The sequence below is a fragment of the Bos javanicus genome, chromosome 10 (assembly GCF_032452875.1).
Source record: "Bos javanicus breed banteng chromosome 10, ARS-OSU_banteng_1.0, whole genome shotgun sequence".
NCBI classification, from domain to species: Eukaryota; Metazoa; Chordata; class Mammalia; order Artiodactyla; family Bovidae; genus Bos; species Bos javanicus.
This window is the reverse complement of record NC_083877.1, coordinates 37,600,432-37,623,233: the sequence shown is the minus strand read 5'-3', so window position 1 is coordinate 37,623,233 and position 22,802 is coordinate 37,600,432. Positions and strand designations below refer to the sequence as shown.

Sequence of the window (22,802 nt, the reverse complement as noted above, 5' to 3'; positions counted from 1 at the left end):
AATATAAAAAAAAAATTAGTTGGGATATGAGTCAAACATCGTTTAAATTCCCTTCTTTGCATGACCATCCTGTGTTATCTACACTGGGAGTCCTCTTGTGACCTAACACTTCCACTTGAGTTCTAATGTAAGTTTGCGCACCCCTCAAAGACCCACAAAGCACCAATAGCAGTCTCCCCAGGGAGAATGAAGGCTATAAAACTGGTCCAAAAGACCATGCAATAGTAAAGTAACAGCAGCAGTAACAATAAAACACTGACGGCTTACTATGGATCAGGAACAGGATTTTCTTTTCTTTTTTTTTCTAGGAACAGAATTTAAAAAATAAATATACTAAGGCTTAGAGGCCTTAAGCAGGAGAAGGCAATGGCACCCCACTCCAGTACTCTTGCCTGGAGAATCCCATAGATGGAGGAGCCTGGTAGGCTGCAGTCCATGGGGTCGCAAAGAGTCGGACACGACTGAGCGACTTCACTTTGAATTTTCACTTTCATGCATTGGAGAAGGAAATCGCAACCCACTCCAGTGTTCTTGCCTGGAGAATCCCAGGGACGTGGGAGCCTGGTGGTCTGCGGTCTATGGGGTCGCAAAGAGTCGGACACGACTGAAGGGACTTAGCAGCAGCAGCAGAGGCCTTAAGCTAACCCCACTGGGGAAATGTGAAGGAACAATGTTGAATAAGGGGTCCTTTTTCCTTCTTGTGGTAGAAATTGATGTCAGGGCAAGAAACTTCCTTTGGGAGTGAAGAACTGAGGAAGACCAGAAAAGGAACTAGATTCAGCTAACTCTTAATCTTATAAAGAAGAAAATTTAATTTTTTAAAAAATTTATTTTTAATTAAGAAAAAAGAAATCATGCCAACTTTAGGTAGAAGTATTTTATGATCCTAGAAATATTCTTTTCTTTTTTTTGGTCATGCCATATGTTTTACAGGATCTTAGTTCCCCTACCAGGGACTGAACCCATGCCTCCTGGAGCAGAAGTACAGTTCTAACCACTGGACTGCCAGGGAATTCCTGAAACATTCTTTTTAATATTATAATCATTAAGTTGAAGTTCGAAAACTACAGGATACCTATGAAGGGCTGGCAGAGGTGAGTGGCAGGGCACACTCCCCTGAAGGTGCTGCAGAGGACACCTCCCCTCTGGAGACCTTTATCACCCACTCCTACCTGCCTAAAGTTGTAAGGCCAGGAAGTGGCAGGTTCAAGTCCAGTCTGCCAGCCTGTATAATGTAAAAATGCTAATAAGCCTGGAATGAAGCAAAAATCAGAACATATAGCTAAACACAATTTTTGAGAAACTTCTGAATATCTGAAATAGTCTTAAAGTTTCATTTGAGTAACAAAATACTGACATAGCCAGTTATGTTATACTGTACGTTATATTGTAATAACATACAAGGATGATGCAGTGGAACACTAGAAGTGGGGACATTCATTTATAAGACCTAAATCCAACCTGTCACCAAATAATGCCTACCACTTCTTCCTTTTAAATGTCTCCAGGAATTACCATTTGATTCAATCTCCCCAAATATACTCACCCTCACAGGGTCACAAAAACAGTCTCTTTCCTTGTTGGTCTCTCTGTTTCCAGGCCTCAATCCATCCTACATGCAACTGTCATATTAATTTCCCCCTATATACTCCTTTATCATGTCACCAACTTGGTTTAAGAAGCTATGAGTAACCTGCTTATGTCAAGTACACACCTCCTAAACCGGCCCTCTCCTCCCCTCAGTGCCTCTATCAGGAGCACGTATCCTGGCTGGCTCCAAGGTCCTCACACTGCATGTGTCCACATGGTCTCTCACAGCAGCTCTTCTCTCACTTCTGTGGCTTTGCCTCTGTCATCCCTCCCTTACCCTGACACCTCAGCCCATCTCCTTATCTAACAGACCTTATCCATCCTCCTAGGTCTAGTTCAAATTCTCTGCCTTCCTACTCCAGCACTGAAGCTGTCAATGAAAGTTCCAAGCCACCATGATTTCTTCCTTCTGAAGCTCTTCCCATCTAACTCACGTAAGTTACTGCATTGAATCATTCTCTAAATGTGCTTCCAACTAGACTGCAAGCCACTTGAGGGCAGGGACTTCTCTGTGTCTCCTGCAGCATCAGGCTGAACACCTATTTGGTACTCAGTGACTACCTGTCATTTAGTTGATTTACTTATTTACTGGAAAATAATATTTTTCTACGCTACTGTACTGTCTGAAAGGAGTTATTATGATCCCCTGAGAGAACAAAGCAGAGTCAGAAAGCCAATCAGCAGCCCTAAGACAAACATCCCCGAACTCAAGGCTCAATGGAGACAAAAGTTTTCTCTATATAGAACCTCTCTGTCCTGATGAGGGAGCAGTCCTGGCCCACGAATGATGGAGGGAGGTCAGAACTGTTCCCAAGGTGAAGTGAAGCACAACAGAGTGCCCCCAACATACCCACCTTCAATTCATTTTGGAGAATCAGCTCCTTCAGGTTTTCATCCTTTCCCTCATTCAATGAATGGAAGTTTCTCTGTACAAAGAGAGAGATGTGCTTCATGGGCCCCACCCTTACTCTTAGGAAAGAAAGGTGCAGATAAAGGAAAGACCTTATTGTTAAAATCAGAAGCAAATCAGAAGGCTAAGTATTGGGCTCAGAGTGGTACAAAGAAGGAGAATTCGAGGTAATTTTTTCTGGTAAATTTTTCTGGTAATTTTTTCTCACACCCTGTATCTGCCCACATACAGAACAAGGGTCATGCAGGCCGATGCCCTTTGGACAGCAGAGATGATAGAGTAAAAGGGTGCCCATCCCTTCTGAAACTACACAGGTAATCATAGCTCCTGTCCTGTCTCTGCTCCCACTCTGTTCTTCAAGCATCACCTGACTGAGAACACAGAATGCAGCAGGGCTCAGATCCTCTGCAGAAGAGAAGGGTCTCCTGAGGACAGAAAACTCCTGATGCCCACATACCAGCTCAAAGCTCAGCAGCATGGCTTTCAGTCTCCCAATCTCTTCCCTGAGTTCTCTGATCAACTTCACATTTGCATCCTGAAACACAGGGAGAACTCGGTCACCACTGACTGATATGAAGGCCCAAATGGCTATGAGGTGCTACTCGCAATGAGCTTGGAAGAGGCAGATCATTCCTTTGGAGTAATTTCTAGGGCAGTCTTTTCAAAGTGTGGTCCCAGGACCAGCAGGAGCTTCACCTAAGAGCTAGTGAGAAATACGAAATCTGTGGACCCCCATTCCCTACAATGCCCCTGCTGCTGCTAAGTCGCTTCAGTCGTGTCCAACTCTGTGTGACCCCATAGACAGCCTCCTACCAGGCTCCTCTGTCTCTGGGATACTCCAGGCAAGAACAGTGGAGTGGGTTGCCATTTCCTTCTCCAATGCATGAAAGTGAAAAGTGAAAGTGAAGTCACTCAGTCATGTCCGATTCTTAGTGACCTCATGGACTGCAGCCTACCAGGCTCCCCCGTCCATGGGATTTTCCAAGCAAGACTACTGGAGTGGGGTGCCATTACAATGCCCTAACACCTACTAAATTATAAGGTCTTCAGGGCTGATTTAATAAACCATCCAAGTGATTTTGATACACATTGAAATTTCAGAATCACTGCCTTAGAGCAGGACATCAGGCAGGTAATACGAACACCAGAGTATGCTAATCTTCCAGTATTATGTGTGACTAAACTTAGTGCCTAATTATTGATACACTGCCCTTTAAAACAGTCCACAGATGAGCTATACGTGGGCCACCCATTTGTAATTCCTGCCCTGGAATTTTTTACCAAAACTGAAAAGCAAATGAGGAACTTTTAGAATATTCTCATCATTAATTCAGCTTTAAAGGCTAAAAAATTCTTCATATGCCACTTTTAGCCCAAAACAGAGATGTCACTGCAATTTGCATATGAAAAAAGGCACAAAGCAACATAAACTCAGAATAAAGGCAGTAAATACAGACACTCTTAAGTGATCTTTCCTCCAGTGGCAATAGTGTACCAGGGATATTAAGATCAACGGCCATAGGGAAACACCTAAAATAAATTATTTTAAAAGGCAACTGGATGAAGCCACTTGGGATATGAGAAAAGAAAGAATTTTGCTCTCTCATCACTTGGAGAACAAGTCTGGCCACTGGGGTGAGTACAAGGAGAAATCAATGGGAGGAAAACCGGAGAACTTGGTGTGAGCTGTAGGAAACCAGGACTTCAGAGGGAGGTCTCACCTCATTTACCCTCGGCTTGTTGATGATGTTTTTGGCATTGGATGCATATCTCAATGTACTCATGGTCTCACTGTAGCTAGTGTGTGCAGGAGAAACGGCTGGGGTAGAAGCAGAAAGTTAAAACACACGCCGAGCCCTTCCCACCCAGCCCATGACCACTGGCCTTGCTGCTATCACCCAGGCTGAATAAGACCCTTGATGAAATGGGCAGCCATGGTCCTTACCCTGAGGCAGAGCACCAGACCCAACACAGAACAAACTCCACAGCCCACTCACTGGCAACCATGATGGTTCTGGAGTTGCCTCCGAGGCTGTCCTTCAGCAGCCAGGTCAACACCGAGTCTCGGTAGGGGATGTATGACTGCCTCCGGGAGGGTCCCGCTCCACTGCTGGTCCCGGAAGGAGAGCTAGGGAGCCCGCTGTCACCACCATCGCTAGCTGCACTGTTGAGGCTCTGGCAGCTGTTGAATACCTGAGAGTTCTGGGCTTAAGAGACAATAATAAAAGTGGAAGAAAAAAAAAAGTAATTATGAAACAAATGCATTAAAACAAAGCAATGGCTGGAGAACACAAACATCATACTCCCTAATCCCTTTCTGTCTATGTCAGGAGGCTTTAAATGTGGGCCCTGAATTAGACCCTGGACTCAAGCAATGGAATATTGAAGACACATAATTTCTCAGTCTCTCTTCTTTTTGTAATGAGTGGTAGGATGATGGTAATGCTGTAATCAAAAACCATAAATATCCATTTTTCATGCCCCAAACCAGAAGGTAAACTTTATTAAAGAGAACCTTTTAAGTACCTACCCTATTCTGGCAAAATGAAAACATGTGAATTGTTTTCCAAAGTCTCCCTCCCACTCTGGTCCTCCAGGTTACTGGCAAAATACCTAAGGTGGAGATGACGATTCCCAGAGTCACAAGAGACTTGTTGATATTGGCTCCTTCAGTAATCCGGTCCTTACAGTAACTGGGATCTGCTCTTTCACTAAAACACAGTCGATGAAAACAGAAACAGAAGCAAACAAGAAGACACTATCCTTTTAACACTGTTGAAAAACACTATCCATTGTGTTGCCCTTCATGTAAAAGATCCATATAATAAATTCCCCTTAGAATTCAGTTCCAGAAATAATGTTACCGTCATGCCATGAACTGGCATCCTTCTACACCCCAGGCAATAAAAATCAAATAATTCATTACATTTGGCTGTCAAAGAACTTTGAGCTAAAAGTAATACTCATTTACTGTAATGATACCAATATAGCTTTCTGTTATATACCATTCCCCTTTTCTTTACTGTTTTAATTTCACATGTTAATGGCTTTATGGTATCTGGGTCATTAACAGTTTCAAATTCCTTATTCAAATAAATGGGAAATATTAAAAATTCACACTTCCAGTTGGCTGATACAGTTTCTTTCAGAAAGCACTTAAGCTTTTAAGGGAGTACTGTACCATATTAATTATTTAATAGTTTTAAAATAAGAAAATTTGCCTTATTTCATGTTACACTCTTTTCTGACTACATTATTCCTGAAAATTTCTTCTTTCTAGATATGTAAATGAGTAAAATTCATGCTTTCATCTAATACTTTTTAAAAAGGCAGTATTTTATCCCCAATACCACAATGTTTTTTAAAGCTTTTCTTTTTTCTGAAGAGATGTGTAGAGCTGCATAAAATCAATACTAGGTCAAAGGAAAAAAGTGTGTTCAGTCACCTGTACTTAAAGCACCAGTTTTCCATCTTGGCTGCACACAGCCTCACTCCCCTTGACTCCACTAATAGTCTCATTTATTTCATCTGAGGTGCAGCCTAGGCACTGGGACCTCTGAAAGGTCCAGGTGACTTCAGTGGGCAGCTAAGATTGAGAGCCCCTAACACAGAACTTCTCAGCCCTAGAAAACTATAATTTCTTAACCTAGCATTCAATTTGTTTCTTTTGCAATTTTTCTCAGGATGATTGAAATGTGTAAAAGGTGGGGAAAAATTTATTCCCTGTAAAATGGGCAAGAACAGGGTCACTGTCAAGGAAATAATTCCACCTGGTTTTGAGATCCTAATTTACCTGCCTGCTAGGTCCACAAGGTTGATCTTGCTAGCGATTTCAGAGGGGAGGTTGTTCTCCAGGAATGCCTGAGGGATGAAATAGATTTAGAATGTCATTTGGAATGACGTGTTGTTGTTTTCCCCACAGACCCCCTCCTAACCAAGATGATATTCGGATTTTTAGCCAATTCACTCAAGAAATCTGTATTCTAACGTCCTCTGAACCAGATGAGCTCTCAATATCTGACAGGTACAATTAGTAAGCCCTGGGTTCTTCCTTCATTAAAAATATGAGCAAAACTTCCATAGAGTAGGTAGGTAACCTCCTCCCCATCCCCCACAAAGTTTCCTGAGCACAATTTACCAGGTAAATACTCAACTCTGCTCTGGGAGGCTCTGACTCATCAGTAGAGATCCACAGCAGGTGGCGGTGTGCTGGGCAGGGGGTTGCCTCTTGTTAACCTCTCACAGGCTTCCCTGGTGGCTCAGACAGTAAAGAGTCTGCCTGCAATGCAGGAGACCTGGGTTTGATCCCTGGGTCGGGAAGATCCCTTGGAGAAGGGAATGGCAACCCAAGGAAGATCCCTTGGAGAAGGGAATGGCAACCCACTCCAGTATTCTTCCCTGGAGAATTCCAGGGACAGAGGAGCCTGGTGGGCTGCCGTCTATGGGGTCACACTGAGTCAGACACAACTGAAGTGACTTAGCAGCAGCAGCAGCAGCACACAGCCTAAGTCACAGCATGTTATTAATCTGCTGGGCAGGACTCTCTCTGTGTTTTAAGCAGGGACATCCAGTCCTCAAGAGCAAAACTACGCTGGCTTTTTAATTCAATATGGGATTTTTGTTGTTTTATTTTAATGTTGTGCATCCATGGCCAAAATCCAGTTTTAAAACATTTCCAATAACTTCCCAAATTCCCTCAAGTCTGTTTGCAATCAATCTCCATTGTCATCTCCAGCCCCAGACCAACACTCAATTTTTTATCTATAAATCTGTCTTCTCAGGATATTTCACACAAACAGAATCATACAATGTCTGGCTTCTTTCATTGTGCATAATTATTTATAGATTCATTCAGATTGAAGTACATGTCAAAAGCTCAATTTTATTGCTAAGTATTAATAGTATCAGCTATATGAATATATCATGGTTTGTTCATCCATTCACCTCTTAATGAACATTTGGGTTGTTTCCAGTTTTGAACAATTACTAACAAAGCTGCTGTGAATATTTGTGTGTAAGTCTTTCTATGGCCATATGATTTCTTTTCTCTTGAGAAAACACATAGGAGTGTAATGGCTGAATCATACGGTAGGTATGTGTTTAATTTTTTAAGAAACTAATTCTTTTTCAAAGTTGTACCATTTTACATTCCCACCAGTACAATAATGTATGAGAACTCCAATTCCTGCGCATCTTGCCAGTATTTAGTATAATCATTCTTTTTAATTTCAGCCATTTTAAAAGGTGGGCAGTGATAGCTATTTGATGTTAACTTGCATTCCTCTAATAATTAATGATGTCTGCATCTTCTCAAGTGTTTAATTGTCATCTGTATATTTTCTTAAGTATCAGTTCAAAATTTCTGCCCATCTTTTTGAGTTGTTTTACTGAGTTTAGAGAGTTTTGGATCTATTCTGAACACAAGCCTTTTATCTGACATACATTTTACAAAAAGCCTATCTGTGGCTTTTCTTTTTATTTACTTAATAGTATCTTTTGAAGATCAGAAGTTTTAAATTTTGACCCATTCCAAATTGCAATTTGTTCTTTTGTTCAATTTATATTTATAGTGCCATTTCTAAAAATACCTTTGCCTAGTCCAAGGTCACAAGGTTCACCCATGTTATTTTTCTATCATACAAGTTGAATGTTTTAGGTTTCACATGAGTGTCTATGATCCAGTTTGGTTAATTTTATAATAAAATATACATTAATGATTTTCAACACGTTTGCTGACTGGTTTTGGCCACCATTATTTTTTTATTTTTCTTATGCCTATTTTCTCTTCTTTCTTTCTAGGATTCCCATTATACTTATGCTGACACACCTGATATCCGACAGGTCTGTGCAGCTCTGTTCATTTTTCTTCAATTACTCTTCTTCAAATTGAATGATTTCTATTGTTTTATCTTCAACTTCATTAATTCTTCTGACATCTAAAATTGACTCTTGAGTCCCATTAGTGAATTTTTCATTTCTGTGGTTATACATTTCCATTTCCAGAATTTCCCCCTTTAAAATAACTTCTATCATTTTAGTGAAATTCCCTTGAGTCATAATCAGCATGTTTTCCTTTAATTCTTTACAACATGGTTTCCTTCAGCTCTTTGAACATATTCTATTAGCTGCCTGGAAGTCTTTGTATGCTAAATCCAACAAGTGGAGTACTTAACAGGCAGTTTCTAGTGACTGTTTTATTTTCCTAGGTGTGGGCTGCATTTTCTTATTTGTTTTTGCATGTCTTAATTTTTGGTTGAATACCAGACATTTTAGATAACACCATAACAACCCTGGATTCTGATCTTTTTCCTCTTGAAGGTGATAGTGATTGTTGCTTTGTCTGTCTGGTAACCTGCCTGTACTAAAGCTCTAAAATCTGACTCCTCTACAACATGCAGCCAAATTCAGCTTTTTTCCTTTAGTTGTTTTTAATTTTAGGCCTGGCTTCTAGGGGGCCACCAGTGTCTGCATACCTTAATGTTGAGCCAAAGATTGGTCAGAAATTGCAATTAAACACCTTGAGCCAATAGACTTTTACTCTCTGCTGATGGATCTATGTGTAAGCTGGGAAATTCACTAAAAATTCTGGCCACTTTAAGTTTACTCCAGCATTCAGTAGCCAACAGGGCCCTCTTGTGTCTTTTCTGCACATGCGTGCAGATTCTGTCAGTCAGGGCTATATGGGCACATAGTCTCTGATGCCTATGTGTACAGCTTCCATTCAACCCAGGATATGTGAAAATCTTATCAAGCTCCCTATGGCCATATCATCTCCCAGAATTCCCAGTTAAACCCCCAGATAATTTTCCAGTTCACTTCTTGCCTGAAGCAGATCTACAATCTCAGGTTAATGGAGCCACTGATCTCCTTGTTAGCTTGCCACCAAGATCACCCCCTTTAACTGACAATGCTCCCAATCAAGTGAACCCCTCGAGCAGTGGCAGCAACCGAGCTGCTGGCTTCCACCATCTGCCCTTCTCTGATTGAACTTCCTCACTGACAAAGATTGGGGTGTGGGTGGGGATGGGAGCAGCCCAAGGGAACATGCCATACATTTGTACTCTTGCCAGAAATTCAGTAGCTCTCTTGAATACATGCTTCTCAGTTTATATGGCTTTGATCTATTCTGAAATACTTATTTTGACAGTTTTGTCTAGGTTTACTGTTGCTTTGGGAGGATAGGATTTGTTAACCTCCTCACTCCATCATAATAAAAGCGAATCTTCTACTTTTTAATTTTAATGTGTATTTTCATTTCAATCTTGCTTTATTTTAAATGCCCAGACTGATCATATGGATATGAAAGTGCTTTGAAATGTTAAAAGCAAAATGTTAGTCAAAGATACTTGATTAGTCTTTATGAAATGCCTCTAGCCATTCTGGGTGAGCAGCTTAGTAGATTGTGTGTAGGTCCTACTTATAATATTAGGTCATATCAGAGGACCTATAAAGGGATGGGTAGAAAGAAAGAAAAACAGGAAGATGGAAAATTAGTCAAAAGGAACAATGAAAGGAAGAAATCTGAGCAAACATTTAAGTGGTAACCAACCTGTGTATAGTAGATAGTGAAGATGGCGTGGGATCTGCTGCTGGCTTCATGAACATGGGTTGCTGCTGTGATTCTGTGTACACAAGGGAAGAAAATTAGGACAAGATTGCTTATGCATGGTGGATCCTTAAGGATCCATGGGGAACACAAGAAAAAATGTTAGTGCTGAGGTTCACAAGTGAGGATCACGAAACACCAGTATTTAGTCTTTTAAAGTTAGGAGAATGGTCCCAAGAGAGCAGAAGCAGTGTTCCAGGTACTGATATCTGAGAACAACAGTGAGTATAACTTCATAATAAACCACAATTAGAACTTTTTTTAAGCAATAGAAGTTAAAAATCAGAATGGAAAGGTGTGATACTAGAGAATCATCAACCTGGAAGAATTCCCTAAAACAAACCTATTTAAATTAGACAAGTAGATATGGAGAACTTGTTGGAGAAGAAGGCTCAAAGACAGCGAAAGTAAGTCATTATTAAGAATATTAATCTCATGGTGCCAGGAAGGGCTTTAAAACTGAGATCTTGAATTACATGAACATCATGCTTAAGCCAGGTGAAGAATGCACAGTCTCCCTGAGAGATTCATTTCAATGGTGACCTTTAAAGTCTGAAGAGTCCTCTCTTTATCTAAATCTAAGTCAGTCAATATGGCTTCAGTTTAAGACCAACTCATTGACTTCTGTTCTCAGAGAAGTTACAGAATTGAAGAGTTAAAATCTAGAGGCTGGTCAACTGAAGGATAAAAAGGACAAGGTGAAGCCTGACACTTAACAATCAAGGAACTCAGGGTACCCTGAAGACAGGAAGTAAGTGCTTCCAGGATAGTTCTATGAAAACCAAGGAACAGAAGTTTAAATTTAAATCTTTTCCTTTATGTTCAATTAACTCAGACATGTTATTAACAGGGGACATAGAAGACTCCAAATTCCTCAGTTTTTTTTTTTTTTCAGGTGAAAAAGGCTATTTGGGGGGCATATATTAATAACATTGTGGGTATTCCACAGTAACTAAAAATATAGAGTATTATCATAATTTACAATAGCTTTTAGGAGAGTCTACAGCACCTAGTATTTCATAGCTGATTCTAAACAGTCTTTTTGAGTAAACTTTACATGCTTCCCAGATGGCGCAGTGGTAAAGAATCCACCTGCCAATGCAGGACATACAAGAGACATGCGTCGGGAAGATCCTCTGGAGAAGGAAATGGCAACCCACTCCAGTATTCTTGCCTGGGAAGTCCCATGGACAGAGGAGAGATGGGGCTGCAAAAAAGCTGGACACGACTTAGTGACTCAATAACAATTACAGTATGCAAAACTTTTCTGGAACAAAAAATGGTTTTCTGAAAAATTTTAAACTATATTGTACTATAGTATCTCTATCAAGGAAAGGACAATGCAGGCAAGAATCATTTCTTTGATGAAAACAGCAGAAATTGTGTATTATAAGACAAAACATAGGGTAATTTTCTGGGCTTACTACCTAGTATTACTATATCCAGGACAAACTCCAGCTTCACCACCAGTGAGAAGAGCATTAAATCTCAGCCATGTCCCCCTACCCTGGGTACATTTTTGTTCTGACAAAGGCCTCCTGATTGTGAATGTAGGGAGCTGCAGAGAGAATCTATACTGCAAAAAGGCAGTGAGAACACAGGAAAGGAGAATGAGACTGAAAGAATGACAGGGACAAACAAACCTGTTACCTGTTTGCTATTCCCTCCTCCAAGAGTTGAATTACTTGCTTATAGTTGGTAACTACGTGTTGAGATAAACCTATCAGATTTGTGAGGAGGAAAAAAGAGATTAAATAAAATTTTTTGGCAAAGTTTAACCTTTTCTTGTAGGTAATTAAATTTATTATCCTATTTCATATTAGCTGGCAGACAAAAATTGAGGAACAACTTAATTCATTCAGATAATGGATTAAATGAACAAATATTTACTGGGAGCCTACTGTCAGGCACTGTGACAGTCTCTCTGGAAACATCAGTCTCTACGCTCCCAGAGATTATAGTCTAGAATTCATACAGTGGTTATGCTAACAACAAAAATAATAATAATAATTCCTTACAAACAGACTCATGGACTTTGGGAACGAACCTATGGTTGCCAGAGGGAAGGATGAGGGAAAGGAAAGTTAGGGAGTTTGGGAGGGACATGTACTCATAGCCATACTTAAAATGGATAACCAACATGGACCTACTGTATAGCACATGGAACTCTGCTCAGCGTTATGTGGATGGGAGGGGAGTTTGGGGGAGAAAGGATACATGTATATGTATGGCTGAGTCTCTTCGCTGTTCACCTGAAACTGTCACAACATTGTGGGTTATCAGCTATACCCCAAGATGAAATTAAAAGTTTAAAAAAAATCCTTAGAATTGTACTATATTTAAGTTATAAGAAAAGTTCTCATGAATTACTTCATTTGGCCCTCATCAAATTTCTGAGGTAGATAGGGCCTAAATGCCCCACAAAATGGTGGACTCAATTTGACATACAAAACACAGTACACGTGTCCTTATCCTCCCACAGTTTACAGTCATGAGAAATCATACAAGATAATGTGGCCAAGTGCCACAGGAGTAGTAAGATAATAAATGCTGAGGAAATCAGAGGAAAAGTCAGGGCAAGCTCCATGGAGGAAGCGAGACTTGAATTTAGCCACTGGAGAATGGGTAGCTTTAGATAAAAGGTAAGGAGGCGCTTAAGGGCACAAAAGTAAATCTCTATGGCTGGTTACCCACCAAGTCAAAAAAGGCCTTCACAACTGTGCTAGAGAATCTCTTTATTAGAGATTCAGGAACCAAAGTATCTTCATGGGCTCATAGCTGAATACAATTACACTAAAAATTAACATAATTAACTTGAACACTGACTGGATTTTTTATCTTAAGGAATTATTATTATTATTTAGATGTGATAATAATTTTGTGAATGCCATTTTTTAAAAAAAAAAAAACATACCTTATCTTTTAGGGCTACATATTAAAATATTTATACATGAATTGATATCTGGAACTTGCCTCAAAATAATATAGAATGTGGACAGGAATGTAGATAAGGCAGAATTTGCCAAGAAGGCAATGGCACCCCACTCCAGCACTCTTGCCTGGAAAATCCCATGGATGGAGGAGCCTGGAAGGCTGCAGTCCATGGGGTCGTGAAGAGTGGGACACGACTGAGCAACTTCACTTTCACTTTTCACTTTCATGCATTGGAGAAGGAAATGGCAACCCACTCCAGTGTTGTTGCCTGGAGAATCCCAGGGACGGGAGAGCCTGGTGGGCTGCCATCTATGGGGTCACACAGAGTCGGAGACGACTGAAGCGACTTAGCAGCAGCAGCAGCAGCATTGGGTTATGGGTTTTGTGAACATGGGGTTCATTACACTAGTCTATTTTTGTTCAAAATGTTCAAAATTCTCTATAAGAAAAAGAATTTTAAAAATTTAACCAAAGATAGAGACCCTCCATTTTCAGTAATGGCAAATTAGATAATATAAACCAACACTTCTGCCAAAGACTGTTAGAAACAGTTGGACAGAATATAAAAGACATCAATGTGAGGGCACAGAGGGATGACCAGATAGTGAAATTTTTTCAGGCCATATATTGGGGAAGGATGGAAGCCCAAAAACATCAGGCCAGCATTTGCAGACATTATCCCTCTGAGAGCATTTCCCATATCTTGAGAAGTGGCTGACAGCAGTTCTCCTGACAACCTCACAGATACAGAGAGACACAGACTACACAGTCCAGGGCCCATGTGGGCCCTGTGGCACCCCACCTCTCTGAGTTGGAAACTTAAAGGGCTAAAACACAGGAATAAGTTTGAATTAGAAGTAAACATTTTCTGAAGGGACCTCAGCTCAACTTTGAACATTCTTAGTCCTTCACCTGGACTGAGTTGATTCTGGATTCCTAGCGTGTTTGTGCAGGAACCTGGCACAGGTAAACACGAGTCTTCTCCGCCAGGAGATATTATTGTTCTGCCTCTCAATTATTTCCACAAGCAATTTAGCAAATATTGTCTGGCACAAAACCGTAACACACCAGCACACAAGTAGATCTGACAACATAAGTGAAAATTAGCAAAAATTACACAGACTATCTAAAGAGACCTAAAACAGATCCAGATCCTGGAGTTATAGTAACTTTAAAGTAACTCTGCTTACTATTTTCAAGGGACTAAAAACAAGATTATAAAAGAGAAAACTGGAAACTATAACAAAAAGATCAAATGTAGATTTGGGAAGTGAAAAGTACTATAAGTGAAAATAAGAACTCAATGTGTAAGTTTAACAGCAGGTTAGATACAGGTGAAACATATGTCAAAATCATATAACCAAAATAAAGCCTAGAGAGCCAAAAGATACAAAATATAGAAGAAAGGGTAAGAATCAAAAAATATATAAGGAATACGTCTAATAAACCTGTAATTGGAATTCCACAAGGAGAGAGTGGGGTAAAAGCAATGTTAGAATAATGTTGGAAGTAATGCCTATCTGTATAGCAGAAATTAACACAATATTGCAAGTCAGCTATACTTCAAAAAAAAAAAAAAAAGAACCAGGGATCCTAGGAGAAATGGCTGGTTCAAAGATTGAGGCAGGGAAAGTAGATGAGCCTGGAACACCTCCTGTCAGAAAGCAAGGAAGTGCTCAAAGAATGATGGTGATATGTCAAAAAGTCATATGAACACACTTGAAGGGGATTCCATTGGCTAAATCCGGGATAATCGGAGCATCAAAATAAAGAATAATAGTAACATTTAATACAATAGGAAACATGAGTCTATGCCAACATAAATAAGTTAATAAATAAACTGAAAGTTAGATGAGGGTAAGACACACACGATTTTACAGTTCCACAACCAATAAACACTTGTTGACTACAAAAGGAAAATAGCAATTTCAGAGTAAAGAGGCCTGGCAGGTATGACCTTAGCTAAGAAAATTAAAAATAATGAATATAGACATATCAAAATTATGCACCACTTAATGCTGTCAAGTTCATGAAGTCAAGTGAGACCAAGGAGCCTTTCCAGCTGGAGAACACTAGAGAGAGACACTAACCAAAGGCAACTCTGGACTCAAAGCAACAATCAATGGGACAATTTGTGAAACTTAAATGGGTGTTAAGGATCAGATGGTAGTAATGAATAAAAGTTAATTTCCTGATGTGGATTTCATGTTGTAACTACACAGGAGTACTTCTTGTTTGAAATAAAAATACCCTAAAATAATCAGGGTATATGGGTCATTAGGTTGGCAATTTACTCTCATATGGTTCAAGTAAAGAAGTTCTTTATACTAGCAACTTTTTCAAAAGTTTTCTTCAAGATTAAAAAAATAAAAACTTTTAGAAAACTAAGATAAAGACAGAATTTCCTTAACCTGCTAAGGTAATGCTTCTGAAAGTGGCTGCACAGACTGGAGTCAGTTCTCAAACTGTTATTGATGTGTGATGAGATAGGTACAGAAATTGAAAGCGTTAGAAACCTTTACAACAATATGACAGACTATATATCTTTTAAATCGAATAAAGAAGAACTGGGCTTACAATTAATATGTCTTTTACTTTTTTTCTAGTAATTCATCTTCATTTTATCAAAGTATTGGTTTGCCATGGATAGGAATTTTAAAAAAACAAAACAAAAACTGGTCCTTCCCCCTAGACAGTCTGAGAAGTGTATGATACGATTATCTATTAACAACACATGGTATTGAAAATGGCCTTCCCAAGTGGCACAGTGGTAAAGAATCTGCCTGCCAATGCAGGAGATGCAAGAGAACGCAGGTTCAATCCCTGGGTCAGGAAGATCCTCTGGAGAAGGAAATGGCAAACCGCTACAATATTCTTGTCTGGGAAATCCCATGGACAGAGGAGCCTGGTGGCTACAGTCCATGGGGTTGCAAAGAGTTAGAAACGACTGAGGGCACATGCATGCTATTGCAACATCATAGTAAAATGTTGAAGTTTTTCCCTAGGGACAAAACTAAATATTGTTACCATTTTAATAGGGTTCTAGTTGGTGTAGAAAGACAAGGAATAAAAAGGTGTAAGAATTAAAAAAACAATAATACTCCTGTTATGTGCAGACTGAATACAAAGAAAACACAAACAATTTTTTTCAGAGTCCCAACTACTCATTTCCAACAACCTCCTGCTTTGTACCCATCCCTGTATATTAAGATAAAGGCCAAAGCAAAAATATAATACTGTCTTTGCCTCACTTATTATCCCTTTAGACCCGGTAACCACTGGGCTCTTATGTATGCTTTGGACAGGGTTCTGTACATTTCAGATTTCAACTTAACCTGTCATCTAATTAATGAACTTTTTAATGAAAAATAAGAGGCTACTCCTTATCTTTCCCTGGATTTAGGCAGCTATCAAGTTCCAGCTTATGGTTCTGAACTAGAACTACAAATTCTTTACATTAAAATTATAACTTCTTGTATTTTCATGTTTCCCATGGCACCCTGAATAGAATAGAAATCTAGCAGGTACTTAATAAATTCCTATAGATTGGTTTCAAAGCAGAAACCACTTTCGGCATTGGAATCATGTTCACAGAATGTATGAGCCCAAAGATAGCGAAATACAGACAGACAGGCAGACAATGAAAATAAATGAAGAAAGCAAGCAAACATTTAAAAAAAATAAAAACTGCCGGGAGCCAGCACGGGAGTCCCCACCCATAACAAGGTTATGTGGGAGAGTTCTGGTGGGCAAAGCGAGCCAGAACTCGAGGGGTGCCCCTCTGGGCCTGCCTGAGCGTCTACCCCAAAACCAGAGTCTGCCTGCTTTACTGCTTTGTGCTCTCATCTACACCTCTGACTTTACGGAGGGCTGTCCCCCAACCACCATCTCTCTCTCTGAAAAAGAGTTAACTTACAGCTCCAGTTAATAAAGTTTCTGGGTGTGACAAGAGTGTTTTAGTTCACAAACCCCTCAGATGGCTCTCTAATTTGCCTGACAGGCTTACCCAGACTCCTACAGCTATGCATACGATTGTTTACAGTCTCCCAGCCTCGAGAGGCACGGGAAGCTTAAGATATTCAAATAGTATAGAGCCTCTCAGAGAGTTAGAAATTGTCAGAATAGAACTAGTAGAAGATTTCATTGTTGAGCCAATGCTTGCTGCCAAGTTTCCACATCCCCTGTATTGTATCCTTGGAAGTGTACTAATTAATACAGTTGGTATGTAGAAAAAATAAGTAGTGGCCTTGGTGTTAACAACTTTAGACCCTTAAGGTAATAAATTCTTTCCTTTGTTGTAAACCCATTGCACCTTTGCCCTGTAGGAATGCAACTTTAACACCTTCGGAGGATGGCGCCAAACTTTAAAATAATTACTCTTAGAGAAAATAAGTCTTACGGTTGACAAACCTTTGTCAGAGTCATAAAATGTTAACAGGCCTTCTGGCCAAAAGATGATGTAAATCACCTAAACCATTTGTATACGATAAATTTACAGAAAAGAAAGCCTGGTCTCAATAAGGATCAAAGACTGCTGACTTTGCATGATTTCACACCCACTATTATCCTCTATGTGCAACTTAGGGTATAAAAGTCCCTGTTGAAAATAAAGCTACGGGCCTTGCTCACCAAAGCTTGGTCTCCCCGTGTCGTTCTTTCTTGTTTCCTTTTCCTCCTTGTCTCTTCTGTTCTTTCTTCATGCCAAAATAATTTGGAGCGCAGGGGTCCTCTGTGACCACTTATTTGCCTGGGCTTCTAAGACCCACTTGAGAAGGTGCCTAAGGTGGGGCACCTTCCACTATTCGAGAGGGCGCCTGCGGCCTCCGTGGTCAGAGAAAGTTTGGTGTCACAAATTTTATTGATTTCCCGTGTAAACCAATTATTATTGAGCATCTAAAAAATCTCTCAGCCTTTGCTATCCCTTAATCGCCAATGCCGTCATCCTGAGGAAATCCCTGGATCCAACCGGGGCTGGACCCCAGTAAAAAACTTTGCTATAATGCCATCAGAGGGTAGTAATGGAAATAACATTGTTCAGTGTGACTATTCAGGGTCTTGTTTTCCACGGCTGGTTCTATACTATTTGAGCTCATGGCTCCTTCACTAAGAAATAAGAGAAATGTCCCCTATATTTGTAATGATCGAAAAAGTTCATACCGCCTTTAAGAAACATGTAATCCAAAGGACCTAAGAGACTTTTTGCTTGTTTAGAAATATTTCCTACCAAGCACCAAGCCTCCTCCCTCCCCACAAGGGTTCACTCCATGAACAAAGAACGGCGTTCACTTCATCCAAACAGCCATTAGATTTAAGTCTTAGATCCTGTCACCGACCTTGGGTGTATAATCCAAGTTGTACCACCTTGCATGAATTCTCAGGGTTTCAGGTACTACGCCAATCAGGAACCTATGTTCGTAGGTTTCCTATGATCCATGTACAGGATTCTGTCCCATTCTTCTCTTCCAGTCCTAGACAAGGTTCCTAGTTCCAACCCTGCCCCAAGTAGCTGTGGAACTTTGGGAACGTCCCTTAACTTCTTCCAGACTTCATATCATCTTCTGTGCAGTGAAGACATTAGAACTACATCTGAGGTCTCCTCTAGTTACTATCTACCCCCACATTTACATATAAAAACACGTTAAGATAGAAATAAACAAAAAGATGAGAAACTGTGGCACTACTACCACCACTCATGGCCTGCCTTCCAAGTACTGCTTTACACAGAAATGTGTATACACAGATTTTTACAGTGGAAACTCCAACTGGTTCCCGGCAAAGTAAGTGGTATTTTTTTAACCATTGTTTCCAGCTACCAATTAGGATGAAACATTTGGGGAAAGACTCAAGCAGCAGAATTTTTGACTGGCACACCTACTGAGTCATCCATTGGCCATGCTCTAATCAGAGAAGAGACCAGCTCTTGGTCTTTCCTGTCCCTCTGCCTGTGGGGATATTAATAGCATATTGTGGAGAAAAGAGGAACATAAAATTCATGTTATTTATTATGAGCGGCCCGAGAGAGTGAAAGCTTCCCCGACAAAAGCACCCAACAGCAAGGCCTAGTCTAATGGAAGAAGACAAATGGAAGCAAACATCAAATACCAATGTCTGATGAGAAAGCAGCATAGACCCTGCTCCATGTCTGGTGTCTCCCCACGACCCTGACTCTCACCATCTCTGGAACAGGAAGGTACCCCCAAAACAGACCCTGGCTGACGTGGGAATCCGTCCCAGGCCCATTGGACCTGGCACCACAGACCCAATGCTATTCCATGCCACTTACCTCTCGCTCACCATGCTCTAGACACACCAGCTCCTTGAAGTCACCAAGCAACCCCTTCATGCAGGGCTCTGGCCCATGCCGCTCCCTTCACCTGAAACACTCTTCCCCTTGCCATGCTATTCTTCACATGACTGGCTCCTGTGCCCCTCCGGGTCCAGCTTAAAATGTTACCACCCTCCGCAAGGAAGCTTTTCCTGACCACTCCACAAAGATGCTCTTTTTCATCACTGTATCTATTTTTTTATTAGCCTTTATCACAACTGTGATTAGTGCTTGTTGACTAACATTATGCCCCACAACAGTGTCAGCTTGCCTGTCTTTTCTATTTATTGGTACCTACTGGGCTTCTCATACCAGTAGCTGGCACACAATAAGCATTCATTACAAGTTTGTTGAATGAATCAGTGACCATCAGAAGAGCTTCCCAGGTTTTGGTTTGGTCTCTGACTTCCAGGACCATAGTGGCTCACCTTGCACATAGGGCCCCATCTCTGGGTGCTCCCTGACCCGCAGATTATAGGTCTTTTTTTGATCAGACTGCTTTAGCAGATCCCGCACTCGTTCATTATAGATTTCCAGGAAGCTAGAAACACAGAGAAAAAGGCATAAAATTAGATTTTGAAAAGATGTGGGAAAAACACTAAGCCCAGAATCAGAAGGTCCTAGTTCTTGTTCTAGTTCTTGTTCAGAGTATCTCTGATACTCTTGAGACACTGGTCACTCCAGACTTCCCCCTTGAGCCTCTTTCTACATGTGTACACAGGGTTTTTAGCACTGGCTGGCACTACTCCAGTTTCAGGTTTACATTGTGAGTGCTGATTCAAGTTCAGCTTTCAAGAGGCTATTTGAGGATGGGTTTAGGCTGCCATCAGCCTGTGCCTTTATCAGTTCCCTGTTACGTACAGTCTTACAAGCATGTTTCTTGAAGTGGTTTTCAAATTTGATCTTTGAGCTCTATTATTCATGGAAGGCATCTCAAGGACCACTGCTGAGCAATAAGGGAAGCTAACTGAGAAGGGTTCTGCTTCCCACTTCTAATTTAAGTTGCACAACTCTCATTTTACCTATCTTATACACTGGGATTCTGTTTAAGACATGCTCTGTTTTATTGGTATCTACTGGCATTTCATACTTTTTAAAATAATAGAACAGCTACAATTCTTAATTAAAATCAGTAAATATTTTGTTAAATAAGAAAGCACACTTCTCACAGAAAGGTCTTCCTCACTGGACCATGGATACTTGCCTGTGGAGCCAGCAATCAGAAAAAAGGCTCCAGCTCAAAGCTGCTCTCTGCACACACTCCTTATAAATTTTCCCTTCTTAATCATTTCAAATTCAGACATAGGAACCCCCAGATAGCTCTTAGAATAGTGGTCCCCAGATTTCATGGACAATAAAACACTTAATATATACTGCAAATTTTTACTTTACAAATTTAAAAATGTAAAAATAATGTTCCCAACCATTTAATTTTTAAAAAGGACATTTATTCTTTCTACAGCAATGAAAATGTTATGGAATTAGATAGTGACGATGGTTGAACAGTCTCGTAAATACTAAAAAAAAAAAAAAAATCACTGAACTATATACTTTAAAGGTGTGAATTTTATGGTATGTGAATTATGTCTCATGTTTTTAAACAAGGACATTAAATACCAAGAAGAAAAAAAAAGAATACAGAAAATTAACGGCAATTGGTAACATCACACTGGAGGTAGCCAGCACTAGTCTGGGTTACTAGAGTTTCCAGATTTCTTGCCTGGACAATTCCATGGGCAGAGGAGCCTGATAGGCTATGGTCCATGGGGTCACAGAGTCAGATCTAAATATGCATGCACCCACATCCACCACACAAGAGTTTGGGAACTACTAACCTGGAGAACAATCCAGGAAGGGGCTGGAAGAGAAGTTCCAGAAGCTAGTATGAAACTGAACAGAAAATGAAGGAAGGGAAACCAGCCAGCCAACGGAAGCTGGTCCACAGGAGACACTAACTTGTTAAGCCTGAGGGTAGAAACCAAGTTTCCTACAACACATCCGCACATTCATGTAACAAGCGCTGTAAGATATTTCTGCTGTGACTTTTCCCCATTCCTCTGGGTAACTCTGGAAGCAGAGAGGACAGCTCTGGAGTAGACATAGAAACACTTTAGGCTGCAGAGCCCAACAGGTTCTTACCTTACTTTTATACTGCAGGAGGCAGGCAGTGGGGCACAATTTTCTTCCCTGATGAAGAGACCCTGCATAAACCAGAGGGTTGTAGTTTCACTGAAGGGGATGTACAAGGAAGACAGACCTACTTTGAGAGGATCCAGTCAAAAGAGAGTCTATACCTCACATATCCGCGGTGTCAGCCCAACAGAGGCCTGTAGAAGAGAAGAAAGCATTACTGTCCACTCACGCTAATGCTCTCCCCCAACACCCAGGACCCAAGCTCAGCAAGGATAGTGTTCTCGCTCTTGCCTCTTCACTTCAGGCAGTACCCCCAATGGTATGTGGAAGACCCTATTTGCCAGTGATCTCAGAAACAAACAGGTGGAAAGTATCAGATGAGGGGCATACCACCACCATAAGAAGGAAGAGAGGAAAAGCTAACAAACCCAGGTACCTGCTTTCATGCCAAGGAGGTGACATCCTTCTTGGATAAGTGCACTTTACCACAGTGGTGCCTCCCAGAACCCTATCTCCTATCCCCCCACACACAGGAGAACCAGAGTACATGCATGTTCAAAACACACATTTAGAGAGAAGTGACTTATTTCTCCATATTGGATTCAGTGCTAACTTGTATTCAGGTTAATGGCTTTATATCCCTGGATTACTGAGTCTTTTCTTCTTTTAAAATATATGAAATCACACCAAACATGAACCTTTAAGGTCTCAAGACATCCCACTGAAGATTAATTAAGCAATGATCTGGGCCCATGGCAGCAGGGACAATCTTTAAGGAGGAATAATATCTTAGAAAAATGTCCTTATATGGTGTTATTTATCACCTGCCCCACCAATTCATCTCACCAGGGGTCTTCTAAGCCTAAAACAAATAAGTATTCTGAAGGAACTCTACCCCCCTAATTTTCCATGATAAAAGAAGGCTCTCATAAGTCCTACACACTTTTGAAAGCTCCCATCCCAGTGGTTGGTTCTCCCACTTCTTTCTAACAATCAGATTTAACACACACACAGCCCCACATCCACATGGCCTTAGCCAGCACTTAAAGCAGTCTGGGACTTGTCTACACTAGAGGCGTTGAAAAGCTACAAGTGATGAACTTGAAATGGTAAGAGAAATATGAGAAATTCAGAAGGACTGACAAGGTCTGTTTCATCAAAGAGAGTTGGAAAATTCTAAGGTTCTTCAGGGTGTAATAAAAAGGAGCTAGTTATTCGAAGTTTACCTGTCAATTAAGGTGCTAAGAAATGTATTCTTAACAGAAAACAGAACCCTTTAAATCTGACTGAAGCCGACTGACTAT

The 22,802-nt window shown here is 40.5% G+C and overlaps 1 protein-coding gene across 6 annotated transcripts in view; it reads right to left on the bottom strand.

Moving 5' to 3' along the window:
* The window catches only part of STARD9 (StAR related lipid transfer domain containing 9), a 140,154-nt gene that overhangs the window by 65,483 nt on the left and 51,869 nt on the right, over positions 1 to 22,802 (bottom strand). For all 6 annotated transcript variants that reach the window (XM_061430913.1, XM_061430908.1, XM_061430909.1 and 3 more), the window contains 11 exons: positions 21,660 to 21,692; positions 21,505 to 21,566; positions 19,794 to 19,906; positions 11,757 to 11,826; positions 10,050 to 10,122; positions 6,294 to 6,361; positions 5,114 to 5,211; positions 4,498 to 4,707; positions 4,222 to 4,319; positions 2,958 to 3,035; positions 2,445 to 2,516 (listed from right to left, as the gene is read on the bottom strand). In XM_061430913.1, the coding sequence (XP_061286897.1) occupies positions 2,445 to 2,516; positions 2,958 to 3,035; positions 4,222 to 4,319; positions 4,498 to 4,707; positions 5,114 to 5,211; positions 6,294 to 6,361; positions 10,050 to 10,122; positions 11,757 to 11,826; positions 19,794 to 19,906; positions 21,505 to 21,566; positions 21,660 to 21,692 (975 nt within the window). The remainder of the gene's footprint in view (positions 1 to 2,444; positions 2,517 to 2,957; positions 3,036 to 4,221; positions 4,320 to 4,497; positions 4,708 to 5,113; positions 5,212 to 6,293; positions 6,362 to 10,049; positions 10,123 to 11,756; positions 11,827 to 19,793; positions 19,907 to 21,504; positions 21,567 to 21,659; positions 21,693 to 22,802) is intronic.